Source organism: Anastrepha ludens, chromosome 5 (genome assembly GCF_028408465.1).
Source record: "Anastrepha ludens isolate Willacy chromosome 5, idAnaLude1.1, whole genome shotgun sequence".
Classification (NCBI taxonomy): domain Eukaryota; kingdom Metazoa; phylum Arthropoda; class Insecta; order Diptera; family Tephritidae; genus Anastrepha; species Anastrepha ludens.
Genome location: NC_071501.1, coordinates 6,607,899 through 6,627,701, shown reverse-complemented (window position 1 = coordinate 6,627,701; position 19,803 = coordinate 6,607,899). Strand labels below are relative to the sequence as shown.

General features: G+C 37.5%; 2 protein-coding genes across 2 annotated transcripts; one reads left to right on the top strand and one right to left on the bottom strand.

Annotated features, from left to right (window-relative positions):
• Positions 1-697: 697 nt before the first annotated feature.
• On the top strand, positions 698-2,380 carry LOC128864066 (uncharacterized). The gene is made up of 2 exons (XM_054103551.1): positions 698-1,182; positions 1,243-2,380. The coding sequence occupies exon 2, from the start codon at positions 1,277-1,279 to the stop codon at positions 1,820-1,822; it is 546 nt and encodes a 181-aa protein (XP_053959526.1). The 5' UTR covers positions 698-1,182; positions 1,243-1,276; the 3' UTR covers positions 1,823-2,380.
• A 2,009-nt stretch (positions 2,381-4,389) lies between these two features.
• LOC128863163 (platelet binding protein GspB-like) lies at positions 4,390-19,131 on the bottom strand. The gene is made up of 3 exons (XM_054102157.1): positions 17,986-19,131; positions 7,950-8,715; positions 4,390-7,879 (listed from the first exon to the last, which is right to left on the bottom strand). Exons 1-3 carry the CDS (start codon positions 18,892-18,894, stop codon positions 5,109-5,111), a joined length of 4,446 nt encoding a protein of 1,481 aa, XP_053958132.1. The 5' UTR covers positions 18,895-19,131; the 3' UTR covers positions 4,390-5,108.
• Between the last annotated feature and the right edge of the window lie 672 nt (positions 19,132-19,803).

The window sequence follows — 19,803 nt, the reverse complement described above, 5'->3', positions numbered from 1 at the left end:
ATTTGTGCTGTCATAACTTACCGCGCGGCATTTCGTTTTAATTAGTTTGTTTAGTTTGAATGTCACAAATCTCAATATTACTAACCCATTAACTAAATTTTCACAAACATGTAATTTCACTTCCTTTTGTTTGTTTTGTATTATTAAGGCACCTGGTATATAATTTCATGGTATTTATGTTTGAATATATTCCGTATATATGCCTCGACTACCAGTTACATAGTCCATTAGACCAGTCCAATTTTTACTACTTTTTCTAATAAATCTGGCCGTAAGGCGTCAATGATGGCTTGAATATTGTAATTAATCGATTGTTAAGCGCGCTGTATGATAGTTGTGCCGTCTTGTTGGCACCAAATGTCGTCAATGTTTAGCTGATAAGTTTTTGGAAAAAAAAGTTCCGTCAGCATAGCTCGGTAGCGCTCGCCATTCACCGAAACGGTAGCTCGAGATAAATGACAGATGATGCCGCCAGTGCTCTATGAACTTCGCGAACAGATTTATTTTATTTTTTGAAGTAAATTTCCAAAATTTTGAAAGCGTTGTTCTGACGTTAAAGGATTCATGACGACCTGGCAAACATTACTGCGCAGAAATGTCAACACAGTTTGCGATTTTCAGATGTCAAACCATAGTTATCGATATCGACAGTTCTCCTGTAGCAAAAACAAAAACACCCGCTATTGACTGTTGTAGTCATTGTGAACATCGCAACAGCTGGGTGGCATCGGAAAATTCGATAAAATACAAACCAATTGTATTTACCATCTTTATCAAAAAGGATAATGAATTTTCTCAAGTTGGTTGTTTAAAGATTTATAGGAAATTATAATAAAATCGCACATTTTCATTTTTAACAACTACCTTGTTAAATTAAACCTGTCGAATACGTAGAAGGCATTGCGCTCACTTCGATTTTTCGAAAGTTAAAAAAAAAACATTCTAAAAAAATATACTGCCTTTAAAAAATCGTCATCAAAATCTAACGAGAATCTGATACGAGCGCACGACGGTAGGCGAAGGCTAGTTAGCGTGGTAGTGACCAGGGTCACGACATTGCTTGTGGTCACAGCAACGCATCGTTTACTATCCACAAACAAATCAAATCAAATCACCTTTACAAAGCCATTGACCGTGTTTGAGCTTTCATTATCGTATTGGAGCTATTCAAGAAAAGTTCAGGTAAGAAGATATTAATTTTAATTTTTAATGAAAAAAATTCATAAACAAATTTTCATTCAGGCCAAAACATAGATAAAGAGTAAATTGAGATAAAATGGATCACAGCCCGACAACTGCAACTTTAGCCACGAATACTGGCAAGCGTGCACATCAGTCGACATCGCAACGTAAAAAGTCGGGTCCCAAGTTCGAGCTCTCCGAAGCACAAAAAGCTGACATTAAGGAGGCTTTCGATTTATTCGATACCGAGTGCACCGGTTTTATAGAGGTCAAAGAGTTGAAGGTTGCCATACGTGCACTTGGATTTGAACCGAAGAAAGAGGAAATCAAGCGCATGATTGCCGAAATCGACAAAGATGGCACCGGTCGTATATCCTTCAATGACTTCCTGCAATTAATGACCATGAAAATGGCTGAGAAGGACACTAAAGAGGAAATATTAAAAGCATTTCGTCTTTTCGACGACGATGACACCGGTTCAATTTCGTTTAAGAATTTGAAGCGTGTAGCACGCGAATTGGGTGAAACACTGACCGACGAAGAGTTGCGTGAAATGATTGATGAAGCTGACTTGGATCATGATGGTGTGGTGAATCAGGACGAATTTTTGCGTATTATGAAAAAGACAAGTCTATATTAGTCATATTTAGACGATGGCAGGTTGTAGCATTGCACATGGTGCTTATGCGATTCATCTTTATCTTTATCATGGTTATGATTTTGATTTTAGTTGCGGGAGGCTTTTCACATTCTTTTTATAATTCTGTGATTTCTATTTTTGTTACATTTAATTTTAAATATTTTATTATAGCGTGGATTATTGCCACACAAAATATCGCTTACTTACTGCAATAACTTATAATGTCATTTCTGCACATACATATAATTAACATAACTTATAAATGACTACTCTGCTGCACTCATATTAAATTAATAATTTATTATGTTGTGGAATGTTACCACCACATGTTTACTACTTTTAACTTATTATTTCTGCACGTACGTATAATTAACATATTTCAACCTAATTACTCTGCTGGTCTTCATTAAACATAACTTATAAACCTACTGATCTAACATATCTATACAAACTTATTTCTATATACTTGAGGAATTTTATTGTTTTACATATGTTTAATTGAATTTATTTCGCTATTCAAATATATGTATATCTGCTTACCTGCAGTCGATTAAAGAATTTGTGTGTGCATTTAATTTATACAAAAATGAAATCAAAGACAAAACGTGAAGACTTTTATATAAATACAGTCAACTGTTTTTAATTGTTAAGTTGGTGATACTTCGTAACATTTGTGCAGAGCAATTTTTTATTTTTAAACTATAAAACTTAAAACATAAAATAAAATTTTTTGGTAATAGATGTTCGGAGCATGCAATTTCACCGCCTAAAGTTCTTGTAGAGTGTGCCTTCCGCTAATAAATATAAAGCGCGAAAAAATGAAACGCTTAAATAACGCCAAACAGGGTCGGCTGCTTTTGCAACGCTTTGAATTAGTTTTGCTTTGTTTTGATTTAGCTCTTATATATATATATATATATATATATTATATACACATGCATAGCTACATATTTATAAGCACCCTTACTGCATAAACTGCTCTGATTATGCACACTAAATGTTGATTTAAGATGAAGGTACAAAATATGAGTAAATAAAAGACGAACTTATGTTAAAGATCTTGTAAAAAAATTGGTTTCAATGAAGAAAGAATCCTGTGTTCTCTGTTGTTTTTCTGCCAGTTTACAAGCCACTGCTTAGTGCGGTAAAACCATCGGTGGTTGTCGTTAATCTCACCTATTGGTAGGCCTAAGAAATGCATGGTTAAAAGATTTTGAAGGTCAGCTCTTTAACAGACCGTTATTCGGCTGAGCGAATTTGACAGAATCAACTGATGGGATGGCGTAAGCTGATACATTTTTTACTACTCAAGCTTCAATTTTCAAGTGCACATTCATTGAGGGTGTGGCATCCACTTTATGTTTTTAAATAACTCAATCGACAGTCCGTGAGCTTTGGTGGATTTGCTGGGTGTTGTTGTTTTGTAGCAGTTCATTAAGCTCTGCCAGTGGCATGCAGTCACCGATCGCCGTCGTTTAACTTATTCAACGTTAGGCCCAAGAGACATCGTTGGGCTGGGTCCAGCGGGAGAGGGGTGTTAGGTGAGTGGGTGTAAGCGAGCAAATGACATATATTGAGTATATCGGAGTCCACATGCCAGACATATATTGAGTATATCGGAGTCCATTCTGCCATTCTGGCTTCGCTGGCCTTCAGTTGTTGCTTATTGTAGCAGCAGTTCTCAACTGTCATGGAGTTTGGTTATGAACTATAAACTTCCATTTTCTTATTTGTAGTGATGCTATCGCAATTTTTTGGAGGAAATTGTTGACGTGTCCTTGGCTCGGCACTCCATATACCATAAAAAAAACGAATCGAACGCAAAACGGGGGTTTTTTGAGGAGCTTTTTCATGGCAGAATACACTCGGAAGATTATGCCAGCCGGAAAGGATTCTCTCAGTTCCATCCCTATATAACTTTTAACCAGCTCGGGTTTTGGTGAATCCAATCAGCTATTGCAACAAGACTGTGTCCTAAATGATGCAGATTAACACATAAGTGGTACCCCTACAATCTGAAGCGTTTTCGCCCAAGTGTGCTGGTTTCGCACAGGAGGTGCAAATGAGATCTCCTGCATTTCTACAACTTTTATAGAAATCGTTATGTGGGTTTTTCCACCTTGCCTACAACTAACTCGTAGTCTAGTGCTCCTCCGTGTGGTTTTTTCTCGTTTTTGAGAGCCTCAGTGGGTTCAATGTTCTTCGCTCATCGAGTGTTGGCCGAACGAACGCAATACGCAGATAGATCCACCAACTGCTAGTAATTGATTCAGTTGTTGTTGTTGTAGCAGCATAAACATTCCCCATACATATACAATCCGGGTCATTCCGGTTACGTGGAACCGACTGTGGTGCGAAAGTAGCTGCTTCAGTTTTCTTCTGTACTTGTGATAAGAGAAATCCCAATGGCTCTTTGAAAACTCTATACTAGTTTGGTTTGAAAGTCTGTAAGCTTCTCTTAATGAGAGTTTCTCGCAGAGGACGTTAAATTCTGTCCATTATATAATCGTCTGTGCTGGTGGACTCATTAATTTCATAGAACTTCTCACAAAAATAATACAACAAAGTAAATTTGCGAGAGATTTTATTTTTCATTTCGTTCTTAGAACAAAAATTATTATAAGTTTTTATTGATAACTCGTCACTACAAACGTTGGCCTACAAAGTAAGTATTTTTTTATTCACATGCTTCGCTACCAAAGATGAAAAGTTTACTATTAAAAAATACTAATGTACATTAATAATCAAACACATATTTTGGGCATAATTTAATTGTAAGTAATAATAGAATTAAATTTAATGAACAGAAAACTCACATTTTTCAACTTAAGCATAACAGAATTCTTGTTTTAATATTACTCGTATATCTTCACAAAAATACTTTAAAAATATTACAAAACATGAACATGAGCGAGAAAGAAATTCACTTAAATTTAACAAAAAAAAAAAAAAAAAAATTATATAAAAATGTTAATTTAAGATCATGAGAGGATTAACTTAAATTAAATGTTTAGTCAAATCACAAAAAATAACTCTAACAAAAATTATGTTTGCCATGATATATTTTTAAGCTGCTTTATCTCTGTATACTTTGTTAATCACTTAAGCTTGTATCGACTCATAAAATATTTGCTTATACATTCTGATTCGAAATTAGCTCCGTTTCGCTCTCTCTTTTCAAGTCTTCCATTGATTACTTTCCGTATTCTTAGTTCTTTCTATACCAAATCCTCTGTGACCATCCCAAGTTCTCTCCCATCCGTTTTCACCCCAGTAGTTGTAGATATCACACAAAAGGGCCGGCAAAATAGATTTTTCTTTTGCTCGGCAATGGTTTCGTGCTCAAACCTGATCCCTCGATGAATTTCTCGAAGTTTGCTAAATTCTTCTTAATCTTCTTCGCCTTTGCATGGTGTTGAGTAACTGCTGGCAAAGGCGTTACCAGCGGTGAACTTTCACTAAACATGGGAAAAGTGTCTGCTTCACAGGTGACCGCATTTATGGCGGCCACTTTTTTAATTTTAGTGCTCTCAGTGCACGGCGCCGAGAGCTTCACCATCGTTGGCAGAATTTTCGTGTTAGCCACTACGCTTATCTCACTTTTCTCCTCAGCGCTCTCGTTGTCATGCTCACTACCACCGGTTAGTACATCAACTTTATCACTGGCAAGTGAGAATTCCTCATCCAAATTGTATTCATCCGCTGCTGTCGCGATGCTCTCTCCATCTTCGCGTATGCCCGCGAGCATAGTACCGTTATTGAGTGCATCATTCAATTTAAGCAAATCGGGTTGCTGTGACGGTGTCTTGCCATACTCGGCATCCAAATTGTACCAATCGAATTCAGCCTGCAATGGCATATTTGATGGAGTGCTTACCTCCAGTTTCTGATGCAATGTCGTTTTGGTGGAGACAGCTGGTTTTGTGGGCGTTGTGAATGTCAATCGTGCAGTGGGCGTGGTTGGTGAATTCGGTAAACTTATGCGTTTATTGATTTCGGCGAGTATATTCGGCATATGCTTGCGTTTGTATTGCAGTGGACTGGGACTGTGTAGCTGCAGCTTGAGTGCACTGGTATCCGGACGATTCGGTGATTTTAGAGGCGTATTCAGGTAGTCTACAGTTGGTTTGCTAAGCGCTTTCGATGTGCCATTATTATTGTTGGTGGAGCTTAAGCCAGCCGTCTGTTGCTTTGTCGCTGCGGCGGTGTTGAGTATGGTCGCATTACGGGCATTTTGCAGCTTCATATTGGGTGTCTCTACTTTGGGTGACATTACTAGGTAATCGCTCGGTGGTAAGGAACGCTTCAGCGGTTGCTGCTGCTGCTGTTGTTGTGAGAACTTTGCCTGTTTCGGCGCTATAATCGCCGCAACATTGGGCAATTTTGGTACGTCAGCGAAAATTTCTTCGATTTCATCAGTCTTTTGCGAGACGGCGAAGGTCTCATCAGAATTCACAGTTGATACTTCTATGTCCAGTTCAGAGATGGGTACCTCAAGTGCAGAATTTGACTCTAAATCAACTTCCGATTCGGGCGCCTTATGTACATCGGCTACGATTTGCACACTTCTAATGCCAACATTCACCTCTGAAATGGAGCAGTAGTCCGGTTCTACTGCTGCATGGCTGTCCTGGTGTAGATGTTCATCTGGCAGCTCATCGAGCTGCTGCAAGCATTTCTTAAACTTTAACAGATTTGCCGGCTTTGGTGGCAAGGCGGGTGGTATTTTTGGTACTTTTCCATCTGCGATCGCAATAGCGTTTGTGACATTAGACGCTGATGGCTTGGTGCTGGATTCCATGTCTACATAAAGGTTTGAAGAATTATGCTCAGAGCCTATTGGTTCGTATTCATTGCTGTAAATACTCTCGTAGTTAAGCGTTTCAAGTCGTTCATGTTCGGCGACTTCCATAAGCATGCCACCACGCGCAATTGCACCCGTTGCCCCACCGGCTTCATCTTTTGCTGCTACCGTATGTTGCGTGGCTTGTAGATAAAAACACATGGGATGATATTGCGTTAGGCTTGAGATCATTGAATCGCTTGTATCTTGCGAATCTTGTTCTGTATCGTCGTCAGCACCCTCCTCCTCTTCGTCGGTTTCATCGTTGCGTGGCACATGCACCATGCTGTTCTTGGTTGAGAAGTGTACGCGCTTGCGTGTTAATGTACCATTGTGTGATGGTTGCCCATCGCTAGAGCGACTATTGCTGCGTGAACTGCGGCGTCCACTCAGCGAACTACGGCGTGGCAAGTTCGCAGTGGATGTGGCATTGCTATAGCTCACCTGCAGGTTGTGAGATGTTTTGCTAATAGCGGATGACGCCTGGTTTGCGTGCTCCGTCACCGGCTCTTCCATGGACTGCTGCAGCAGTATCTGGCTGACGCATTCAAGCACCGGATTAACAGCGCCGTGGGTAGAGTATGATTTGGTTGTGACCGTTGTTGGCGCGATTTCCTCCTGATCGGAGGCGCTGGCATACCAATCGTCGGTGGATGTCTCGTACACTTGCTTGGGCGAAGCTTCGGAAAAATCGGTAGAGCGTCGTACTACAATCTTAATGCTGCGTCCACCCTCCTCCTCTGGCTCTTCGAAATCGTCATCTTGTGTGGGTGAAAATATGCCATCATCTTCTTCGATCTGTGGCGTAGGCGCTTTCGCACTATTTTTGCTGGAACTGCTCATGCTGCTACTCTTACTGCTACCACTACTTTTGCAGCTGAGCCGCGAGGCTGGCCGCATTGTACCTTCCATCCCACTTTGCTCTGATTCGCGTTCACTCTCACCCTTCACGCCATGCATACGCTCGATGGTGCGTGAGTAGATATTCAGTTTTTCGTAGCTGGCTTGTGAGTCGTCGCGGCTGATTGTGCTTGTGTTTTCCTCCGAGTTGTTGTCCAATGCGGGATCGTCGATGTTCATCGCACGTGAGCGCATATAATCGCGAAAAGTGCCAGAGGTGCGTTTGCTGGTATAGCGTACACTGCGCCGGGCTCCGTAAAACGACGATGAGACTGTATCATCACTCGATGAGCCGTGCTCAGTGGTGTGGTCAACTGGAAGAGAGAAAGTACACACTTTATACATATCACACAAATCTGAAATTACACAACGTTCAACACTCACCATTTTTTCTCGTACCATCCTTCGGCGTATTCTGCGTCCAGCTCTCATTTATATCAATGTCATAAAATTGCTTCTTACAATTAATGCATTGCAAAGCTTCGAGTACCAAACAGTCTTCCAGCAATTGTTGATCGCTGTACGCCGATAACGGCGCAGTTCCACGCTCCAGCGTTGTTTCCTTCGCTTTTCCGCTTCGCACTTCTCCCTCACATTCTCCCTCAGTTTCGGGCTCACCATCTTCAACCACTCCTTCGTCACGCGCGTTCTCACCTTCTGTCTCGGTGATTTTCGTTAGCCGCTTACGTAAAGCACGATTCTGTTGCACCAAACGACATATTTCTGTGTCCTTCTCCAACAGACGCTGATTCACAGACTTCATATCCTTTTTCAGCTTGGACTCAAAACAAAGTAACGATTTGGCCACGCAGGCGAGCTCTTCGCCACGACGTCGTTTCTCTTTGGCCAGTTCGCGCTGTAGCAGTTTATTTTGCTGTTCATACTGTGAGATCATTGAAACGAGTTTGCGTCGTTGCGCACGTTCTGGAGTTAGTGGAAGTGCGCCATTGGAATGGGCAGCATCGGCTGTAGAGTCCGCCGGAATGGCGATTGGTGAACATTTTCTGCGTTCGCACATTAGTGCGCAATCACCAGACGAAGAGGCGGACGAAGTGCGCTGCAGATCAATGGATTTGAGAGATATGGAGGTGGCTTTCGATGAGAGGGTTGACGATGCGGATGAGTTGGTCGACGACGAGTAGTCGGAAGCCTGGAAAAATAGAGACACGAAAAGATGACTTTTAGTTTTTAAACAAATAATTATAAACTGCTTGGGGAAAGGGCTTCCAGCAGCATTGTAGGGAAGTTATCGAATACCCATTATATGGGAAAGTAGTAACAAATATTTATGTTCATTAAAATCACTACAATTAAAAGTAAATATCTCTTGTTAAAACTTTATTCATGCTATTGAAAAAATATCCCAAAAAGAACAAAAATCGTGTGCTACATCATCATTAACTTTCGTCTGCCTATATTTTTATTCAATTAGTCTTTATTGATCACAGAACCCACTCTTGGTACGTTCCTCGCACCCTGTCACTTCTCATCACAACACTAGTTTCCGCGGTTAAAGTGAATATGAGCAGATGGTACATAAACATATTAGATATGACATGGAAAGTTTTTACAGCAAAAGTAACCTTGTGCTTTTCTACGCCCACATGCGGTATTATCAGGAAAATCAAATTAATTCGCACTGGAGGTGTAAGTGATTTATTTATGGTGCACTATTCGCTGTCACTCGCTAATGGTTTGAGTGGTTGTTCTAAGTATATTGCCCATATGAAATATTATATTTGTTGTTTCATATGTTGCCATTTGTGTTAATACTCGTGGATCTATCACTCATCCGTAGCGTGTAACAAGTTATCAACGTTACTATTACCACATTAATGCGTCCAAATGCTAAAATATTACCCCTTCAATTTAGGCTACTATCAATCAAAAATCGACAACAAGGAGTTACTTGTTTATACGCATACTCTTGTGGAGTGATTTTTGGCATTAAATGTATGCGATGTCAAATTTGGCCCACAATGTTTTTCGCAATTATTTTCCACCGAACTGTGTGTCACCTCACCTTACGTAGCGTACTTACGCTTTTTTTTTTGAAGAGGAAACGACTACGAGAAGACGTAGAGGAGTCTTAGGTAGGTGAAATGGTTTAAGTACTACTCTGGCTCTCCCCAGTAAGCGCCGTTTTGATACCTTATGGAACCTTCAACAGGCAGATATCTACAGCCAGCGAGAGTTGTTATGTAATGGAGAAAATTGGTGGGATTTAGGTTGGCGCACTGCCCAAGGCAGTAGAAAAGTCTTAGTTTGAGCAACTTTTATAAGCCTCTAGCTTATCTTGAGTTTCTGTGGGAATTATGCCGATGAACGCTTAGCTCTTATTTGAATTTTGCCTCTATACGGTAAATGAAAAAGTAGAAGCTAGAAACGCGCGTCTATTAAAATACTAAGAACACCCTGCTAGAGTTTAACCTCAGGAAGTACAAGTAGTGAGCTTCCGTGCTGGCATTTTCATTTAATAATTTGATTTGATGATTGATAGGGGCTAGGGAACATTTAGATCTTCTTCTTTTTGATTGGCGCGATTTCTGCTTACGCGATTTCGGCCGATTTAATAAAGTGCACCAGTCGTTTCCTTTTCGTGCTAACCGGCGCTAGTTGTACACTCCAAGTGAAGCCAAGTCCTTCTCCACCTGATCTTTCCAACGTAGAGGAGGTCTTACTCTTACCCTGCTACCACCAACTGGTACCGCGTCGAATACTTTTAGCGCCGGAGTGTTTGTGCCCATTCGGACGGTATGAGCCAGCCAATGAAGTCGCTGGATCTTTATTCAGCATAGTCGCAGCAATCAGTTATTTCAAAATGCGGGTGGAGTTTCTAGGACTTGGAGTACCAAAATAGATGCGGTGATTCTCTTGCAAGATGAGTGTCGGTTCAGTTATATTCAAGCCGTTTAATTTAATAGGATACAGTAACGCTGAGCTAAGCTTCAATAAATGCTTAAAGTCGGAGGAGAATCTGATATTTATGGCACTCAACTCTACCAGTTGGGAAGTATGGACTTCTTTGAGGTAATTGTGGAGCATTATATGCAATAAAAAGCACTCTATGCACTATGAGGCGAGCGCAATTTTTTCTAAGCTGAAGTTGATAAAAAAGGGTTCTGATCAACAAAGAGTCAGTCAGATTTCAATTTCTTAGCGTTTCTTTCCAAAGAAGTTGCTTGAATAATTGATTTCTCAAAAGCCCTAAAGACCTGTGTTAGTCAGAAAACAATAGAAACAACAAAAAAGCATCTGCGGCATTTGGTTCGTTTCAGCCAGTTTAGAATGCTTCACATACCTATTAAAAGTCTTCAAATTTCTTGCTTGCTGTAGCTATGCGAAAGCTGGAATACCTCAACAGCTGACAATAACGCATTGCAAGTATTCATAAATCGTTGCCCGAGGAGTATCTTGAAAATATTCTGGGGGATGTTACCTCAAACGCGGACTTATGTAGCAAAACACAACAAACGCCCGTGTTCCTTGAGATAAGAAAAAGAAAATGGAGCTGAATTGGCCATGTCCTGCACAGAAGTAGCGGATACCTAACAAGAACTGCCATTGACTGGAACCCTTTTGGTAGCAAAGACGCGATAGACTAGCAAATACCTGCACACGACTTCTAAAACTGGAAACCTGAGCTGGAAAGAAGTGAAAGCTTTGGCGTACAACCGACTGGAGTAATTCTGTTGAGGCCCTTTGTTCCTCTTGGAACCTTAGGATGCATACATGTATATTAAATGAAATTTAGGTTGTGTTTATGTGATTGTGCGTGTATGATTTCAATAAAATATACAGTTAAAAGTTCATTCTCTTACAAAAACCATATAAATTCAAGTTTGAAACTTTGCAAAAATTAAAAAAAAAACAATGAAAAATGTTCCTCAAAATTAAAACTTTTTAATCATAATTTTTGGTACGCAGTTTAAAAGCCCATTGAATTTTGATATAATGAGATGTAAGTTTGAAGTGGCTCAAAAACCCCGTAGAAGGAAAGCCGCAACACCAACAGCCTCATATAATATTTACTTATGTTTTCATTGTACTCAGTATAGATATATGAAAAATTTATTAAGGGGTTATATACCTTGTGTTGGACTAAACATTTTTTATGGCATCTTCTAAAAGTACATCATATTGTATTAAAAATATAAATTTAAAAAATCATAAAGATCGGAGCACTAGAACGAAAGTTACAGACCGTGGAAGCGCGCGACCTTTCTTGGAACGAGGCTTAGATGAAGTGCACGAAAAACTTTAGACGCGATTATCTCGAAGTCGTGGTTTTTGGAAATTACCGTCACGGTGATCATTATTTAATAAAAACTATTTGACCGATTTGCATAAACTGTTTTTTAATTATTCGAAGTTACAACCTCGTGAATCTGAACGGTTCACTTTTTATAAATATTTGCATAGTTCGCTTGAACTATTTTTTTTTTTAATTTTTCAACCCCTCAAAAATCGTTTTCATAACAAGAAAAATTTCGTTTGGGTAAATAAACCGTTCAGATTCACTAAAAACATTTTTCTACAATAATCATTTAATTTTTTTGATTTCAGTTGAGCTGCTCATGCGCTACCGTGATCCCCGCAAGCCTCTTCTAAAAAATGGCGTTTCGGGGGAGAGGCGATATCAACAATAAATAATAACATTTTTTAAAATAAAACACCAAAATGAATTCTTCGACAGTTACCCTTCAGTATGATATATGCCTCATTTGAATAAAAGTTCTAAAACATATTTAAAAAAAATTATGACAATCGTCCATTTTTTCGGGCTCACAAGGTATATAACCCCTTAATTAAAAGAGATCCCATAGAGTAACATTTTTATTGGTAAAATTATGTATAATATATTGCCGATATCGATATGCGACTCTCCAAGTTGGACGCCGTTTCGAAATGTGTGTGGCTTATAACCCTTTAATGTCGATTGGCAATTTTTTCCTTTTAAACTCAAAATACAATTTTTGAAAGTATTATAAAAGTAGTTCTGGCCCCAGTTCTATATAATACTTTTATATACATACATACATACATATGTATATGGCGAAAATGGCATCAACGCGGTAATATATGAAGAAAAGCGACTTGGGAAACATTGAAACTCTTTAACCGAAAAAAAATTATGAAAATTATTTGTAAATATCAGATAATTAAATTTATGTGAGTTTTGAATTTGCAGTAACTCATTCTAATCTTATCGAAGCGAGCTGAAGCTTTTATTCAATTCACAGATGTGCATAGCGTTTAAAGTATTACTTGTGCGAGTATACATCCAAAGGAATTATCAGCTAAATTTGCGTTACTAAGGTACTTACGTGCGATTATTATTAAGAAATATATGTACACAAGTGTCTATTTATAGAAGACAAACGTATGCAATTCTGGGGAGTTTCTTGGACGTCAATGCAAGCCTACGAGTGTATAGAAAAATCCCTGGTAGCCAGTAAGGTCATGAAAACTGTGAACGGCTAACGATGAAAGCACCAAAAAACCCTCATATGATGATCTCTCCAAACATTGACGAACAGCTTTAGCTCTAACCGAAAGGAAGCCTAACCTGTGGAAGGTGGAAAGATCAACCGACATTTGAGAGCTAACATGGCGCTGTCGGAAATTGGTAAATGTAAGTGGATAGGTTACACTTTGCAAAAGAAAGGCAGCTGTAATGCAAACAAGATTAAGAAATTTAATTCGCGATCCAGCAGCGGAGGAAATTTTACAAGTCCGAGTAAGGCGTACAATAAGTCGAATTTTCGTTGCTCAGCTCGGTTTCTATTTGAATTGATTTCAGCTGAATTTATGTATAGTTTGTCTTCAGGATCTTTTATTTCCTTCTCTGAATTTATTACAAAATGTGAAAATTTGTACCAAAAACGAACTGCTCTTTGAATTTTGCACTTAGGTATATCGGTTTTTTTAACAGATTGAGAACTTAAAATAATAATACAAAACAGAAATATTGTTGGAATGAATTTTTTTTATTATAATCTAGTAGATAATTTCATGGCGGAATATGGCCGCCGCGGCTACGAGTTATATGGTCAATTGAATCAGTCCAATTTTTGCCTACTTTTTCCAATAAATCTGAATAATAAATGTAAATGTGCCCAAACAGCAAAAAATGTAATGCAAACTACGATCATTCTGCTTCAACGAGCTATATTTTATAGGCCCATAAGCCAAGATACTTCGGAAAGTTTTTGCTGTAGTCAAAGGACAAAGGCCACCAAATTGAAAACGTCGGCGAAACGATATTTCAGCGTATTCTTTAACACTTCGCTCTAAGAACTTCGCGAATAGATTTATTTAACAGATTTTCAAAGTGGATTGCCACAATTTCGAGGTGTTTTTCTGGCGTTAAACGATTTATGATGACTTGCCAAGCCTTACTGAAGAGAAATGTCAACACAGTTTCACAAACCATCATTATCGGTATTGATAGTACTCATGCAATTGAAAAAAAACCCGGTATATTATAAAGCAAAATTGTTGCATATGGTATGACGCAGCATCTACTACAAATTCATCAAAAGAAAATTCATTATTTGTTGACGTTTGTTGGCCACATCTCTTCAAAACTCAGGAAAATCGAATAATCATCTACAGCTGCAACTGGTATAGAGAGATTGGCAAAAAAAAAAAAGTTTTGCTACCCACTAAATTTGTTCTATGGCCAAAAAATCTAGTTACCTATAGTAGTTTTTAGTTTATAGTTTTTGCTTTTTTACTTGTGCCGCCAATGCTTTGAAAATTACCACTGTTTCCATAGAAAATCTGGTACTACTAAGGACCAATAGGTTTATGTGCTGGATTTTAGCCAGTGAGGTCAATCTAACCTTCCATAGGAAAAATGCAAAATCAGATCTCCTCGGAAAAAGTGCTGTAACTCCTTCAATTTTGCTCTGATTGGCCTTAAACTTTGATATATAACCTTTCAGTAAAAGTGCTATAACTCGTTCAGCTTTGCTCTGATTGGCTTGAAATTTCGGCACGTAATTGCAGAAGCATCAACCTTTGTAAATATGCAAAAATCAAGAAAATCGGTTGTGAAACATCAAAACTGTAAAATCTCTTCAGAAAAAGTGCTGTAACTCCCTCAATTTTGCTCTGAAGAGCCTGAAACTTGGATACATAACTTTTCAGTAAAAGTGCTATAACTCGCTCAGGAAAAATGCACATAAAATACTTACAGCTCAATATTATTTAATCTTCTCTACTAATTTCTCTTCAAAACTGTAAAAAAAAATGCCAAAAATAAAAGAAAAAAAGGAGATAAATATTTTTGTTTTTTGATTTTAAATTTTAAATTTTCTTTTAAGTTTTGGGAGTTTTCAGGGTCACTACAAAAAATATGTTAAAGTGGGGTTTTTCTTTTTTAGTAAGGCATACTCTATCACTTTTTGGAGGTTTGAAGGGAAGTTAGAGGAGCGGCTTCAATAATTTTTATAATTTTTATTCGGGCCATCTTAATACAACACCAAACGTGCGTGAAAATGGGCGGGGAGATTTTTGTTTTCAGTCGGTTGGTGTCAAATGTCATACTGCAGTTCAAACCATTAATTTATTGAAGATATATATATATATATATATAAGATTATCTCCACAAATGAATCTGTACACTGATGGATCACGAACATGTGATTTTAAGACCCTGGACTATTTATTGTGACTACTGTTTTGAAGCCACTGATCTCTGCGTACAAGCCATCCCTATGGCCATGTGTTTGAGAAGGCTGACCGTTTTGTATATTCTATTTCCGTTTTGTATACACTGCTCGTATATAACTAATAATTGAAGTTGTATAATATCATAAAACCACTTTCCTCAAGTGAATATAAGTCTGCGCGGTAATGTCACTCAAGTTAGTACAACTACAATCTCACCAAACAAAGCGAACTGATTTGTTATTAAACTGATTTGTAATTAAACAGCAGACTGTCGAATCACTTTCAAATGCGCACCATACAAAATCAATTTACTCACACTTAGAGGCCAGAGTAATTTCATATTCGCTTAAATGTGCCGATCTTAATTAACACTTGATATAGAAATAATTCGCGGCATATTACAATGAGATTCAGCGGTTTTGCACAATAGTCGTCGCCGACTGCAAGTAAAACACTGAAAGAGAGTGAAGGTCTGCAAAAGATCTAACACTGTTGGCATTCTGGGCATACAGAGGCAACAGACAGTAAATGCTGCGACAAAATCTGATAAGCAATGCGCGCAATGAAGTTTGTACAGGTATGTATGAAAAAAGTACCTAATCTGTGTGTGTGTGTGTGTGTGTAGATACGTGCATTCAAACTGAATCGTTATCAACGTTGATTGCTTTGATAAGCAACCATGACACACACGTTTTAACCGGCTTTGCAAAACCGATATACACACATACATAACAATTTTATGCGGGCCACAAAGTCTTTATGTGACGTCACGCGGTTTATACTGTTTAACAGATAAAGCAAATTCACTTAAAAATAAACAAAAACTCATTTACTGGTCAAACTCATTCTACTGTCAACAGTGACGTGCCAAATTTGTGCCGTAGTGACCGAAGTGAATTAAAGTGCAAACACTTTAAAAAGTTTAAGCAAACAAAATTTGAGCTCTGTTCTTTGTATTAATTGAAAAAAAGTTTCGTAAAAAATCAAGACTTAAATGCGATGAAAATGTGATCAGTTTAGTGGCGAATGTGTGAAAAATACCACACGCATACAGCCGAGCGCTTGTGTGTATTTTTGGCATTAACGTTGCGCTAATGAAGTGATTATCACTTAAATGTGAAAAATTGTAAATATTTTTATTTACCAATTTTGCGCAAAGCAACCGAAATTTGCCAAATTAAGTTGTATGATTTATTTTGGCGAATTCGGTAAATGCAGGTGAATTTTTTGATATTCTTTTAGAGTGCATTTGTATTCATACATAAATTTATATAAATTACATGTTTAATTTTAAAAATTACATTCACACTTAAAAATTTATCGTTTTCAAAGCAAGTTGCTTAGTAATCTTTAAGGGGACATTTTATTTTATTTTTATTTTTTTTTACCATGTTTTTTATTCATATAAAAATTATGACATTAATAAACAAAAAAATGTTGAGTCACTGACGCCGATGCGACAATGCCCGCCGATTGAGAAGCCCCGCTGCGACCTTCCTGGAAGAATTGAGTGTACATCCGCCATTTTAAATGATTAAAATAAAAAACAAATTTTTTATATTATTTTAATGTATAAATAAACTGTATGCCAATTTTGAAAAAAATATACTGACGTCTTCATTTTAGTGAATCAGTTTTAATGAAAATCAGAGAAAATATGGCCGTTTACAGGTATTTGTCCCCTTAAAATCGCTATAAAAATTTCGTTTAATATTTTTCGACTGTCCCCTTAAGTTAGACAGCAAACCTGAAGTTGAAAATGTATTCATCTTTCACCTTTTATCCCTTATCTCTTATCTTTTATCTGTTATATTTAATATTTCATCTTTGGTATTTTAATTTTTATCTGTCATCTTCTACTTTTTAGCGTTATGGTTTATCTTTTGTATTTTATATTTTTTCTTTCATCCCTTAACTATTTTCTTTAACCCTTTATGTCTTATCTTTAATTTTTTATCTTTCATCTCTCATATTTTATCTCTTATATATTATCTTTAAAATTTTTTTATTTTAGGTATATCTTATCTTTCATATTTAATATTTAATCTTTGGTCTTTTATCTTTCATCTTCTTCTTTTTACAAGCTATCTTTCAAAATTTATATTTTATATTCCATCTTTTATCTCTCACCATTCCACTTTAATTTTTCATTATTCATCCGTTATCTCTTATACTTTATTTTTTATCACTTATTGCTTATAGTTTATATTTTATATTTTATATTTTATATTTTATATTTTATATTTTATATTTTATCTTTCATCTTTTTTTTTAGCTCTTTCTTCTCATCTTTTGTATTTCATCTTTCATTTTCCTTTTATTACTTTTAAATATTTTACCTTTTACCTTTAACTTTTTTACTTTTATATTTTACTATATCTTATCTTTTAATTTTTATCTTTAAATTTTTTATATATTATCTTTCATTCTTCATATCCTATTTTCCATCCTTTATATCTTAACTTTTACGTTTTATCTTTTATATTTTATCATTCATCTTTAATTTGCTTCTGTTACCTTTAAATATTTTATCTCTTATCTTTTATTTTGCATCTCTTACCTCTTGCCTTTTATCTTCTACCTTTTAAAAAATTATCTTTTACATTCTATCATTTATATTTTATCTTTGATATTTCATCTTTCTATAAAGGTTTATACTCGTATATTATGCCCATACTTTGGCAAATTGAATAATACCAAAAAAAGATTAAAGAAAAATATTGAAGCAATCTTTACTTACAACTTCATTTGTCGCCGCCGTTGTCGCCGCAGACGTAGCTGCATTGTCCGTCGCATTCTTGGAGCCACGACCGCCAAACGACAGTCGCTTGTATAAACTGTTCACCGGCGTTGTCACGTGACTGCCGCTACCTACATTCACATCGCTATTGAATTCTCCCGAACTTGCGCCACTCGACGGTGTTAGCAGCAAATCTTGTTCGCATTCCGACAGTTTTTGATAGTTTTGCAGCGTTGCGGGTGACTGTTCGTCTGGGGTGTTGGCGAGCAAGTTCTTCGAGTACTTGATCGTCATATCCGCTTCCGTGTTGCGTGTCGCCGCAAGCGTTACAGATGTGCTTGTTGTTGTGGTTGTTGCTGTTGGTATGCTCGACACTGCTTGCTTGCGCTGTGAACTTACATTCACCGGCTCATAGAATTCACCATCACAATTGCTACGATAGCTGCCCTGTAGGCAATTGAAACTTGTCAGCAGACCTTCGGAACTGTTGCTGTCGCCGCTGCCACCACCGCCACAACCACCAGGCGTTGAACGTTCGTGTATGGATGCGCTGCTGGTGAAAAAGGTACTGTTCGAGCCACTTGTGTTTGTGGAATTTTGAAAGTTTTTATAATTTTTAATAGTTTCGTAGCCACTGAGTAATTCGTTTTTAATGAATTTTTCAATGAAATTCGTTGGCGATTTAATGCCTTGCATGGAACTAAGTGAAGCGAAGAATTTGCTGCCACTCTCCGAGTGACCTGAGGTGGAACGGCGTTGCTTTTGACTGGTGATATTTGTGCAGTCGTTGTTAGTGTTGCTTATGTGTGCTGATGCACTTTTGTTGTTTACACTGGCGTCGCTGTTGTTGCTATACTCGTGTACTTGCTGTAGTCCATAGATTTGCGAGGAACCCAATAGGCCAAACATACCGATTGGCGCTGTGGGCGGGCGCGGGTGAAATTTGAAGTAGCGTCTAAATTTTGGCCTTCTGCGGAGTTTTGTCTTTGTTGTGCGTTATATATCTTTCAATCAAAGATATTGCTCTGAAAGTGGCCGAGTGGAATTTTGAGAGCATTGGAAAATATGCGTCTCACATGTTGAAGGGGCAGCACTGGATACTTCGTAGGAAATTAAAATGCCTAAAAAAGAAGTAAATAGATTTGATAAGCATAAATGCTAAAGATGTGATTTTATTAAAATTAAAATATAACTGCACGAGAAATTGCTTGCGAGCGAGAACAAAACAATATTTTTGTAACTAAGATTTAGCTTTACCCTTTTCTCTATTGGCTATGCATGGTAATTAGGATTCAGGTAATTGGCTCCTTTAAATTCTTATTTTTGAACCCGCCGATTCTTCGAAGTATACCTGGTTAATTGTGTGAAAGATTACTATGCAAAATTTGAAAACGATTAGCCTAGCAGATTCCGAGAGTGGCGTACAAGTTTTAGAAAAACGTTTTAAAGTAGAGCAGGTATAGAAACCCAGCCTGATAACTTCATCAACTATACTATGATCGACTTGAAATTTTGACACAATATTTCTGAAATAAAAAACTTCAACATTATTAAAGAAAATTGTGCCAATAAAAAGCTTTGTACACAAGAAATTCATCGAGGTACGTCGGGAAAAAGTGGAAGTATCGAGAAATGAGTAACCTCAGCGTCAAAACGATAAGTGGGTAATATGCAACTCACAATATTCATTTCTACTCTATGCCTCACTTTTTTCTATCTCGACCCAGCGCCACTCTCGCTAAGGTATTTAACTACAAATGAAGATATATGGGTTCCTTGACGCACTCGGCCTAACCTCATTGCCTCCCAGTTAAGAGA

Excerpts from the sequence above, each read along its gene's own strand:
- LOC128863163 (XM_054102157.1), bottom strand. The coding sequence starts at position 18,894 with ATGTTTGGCCTATTGGGTTCCTCGCAAATCTATGGACTACAGCAAGTA. Across the intron at positions 8,716-17,985 it reads CGGCGGCGACAAATGAAGTT|GCTTCCGACTACTCGTCGTC; the intron begins GTAAGTAAAGAT and ends CTATTTTTCCAG. Across the intron at positions 7,880-7,949 it reads GGATGGTACGAGAAAAAATG|TTGACCACACCACTGAGCAC; the intron begins GTGAGTGTTGAA and ends TCTCTCTTCCAG.
- LOC128864066 (XM_054103551.1), top strand. The coding sequence starts at position 1,277 with ATGGATCACAGCCCGACAACTGCAACTTTAGCCACGAATACTGGCAAG.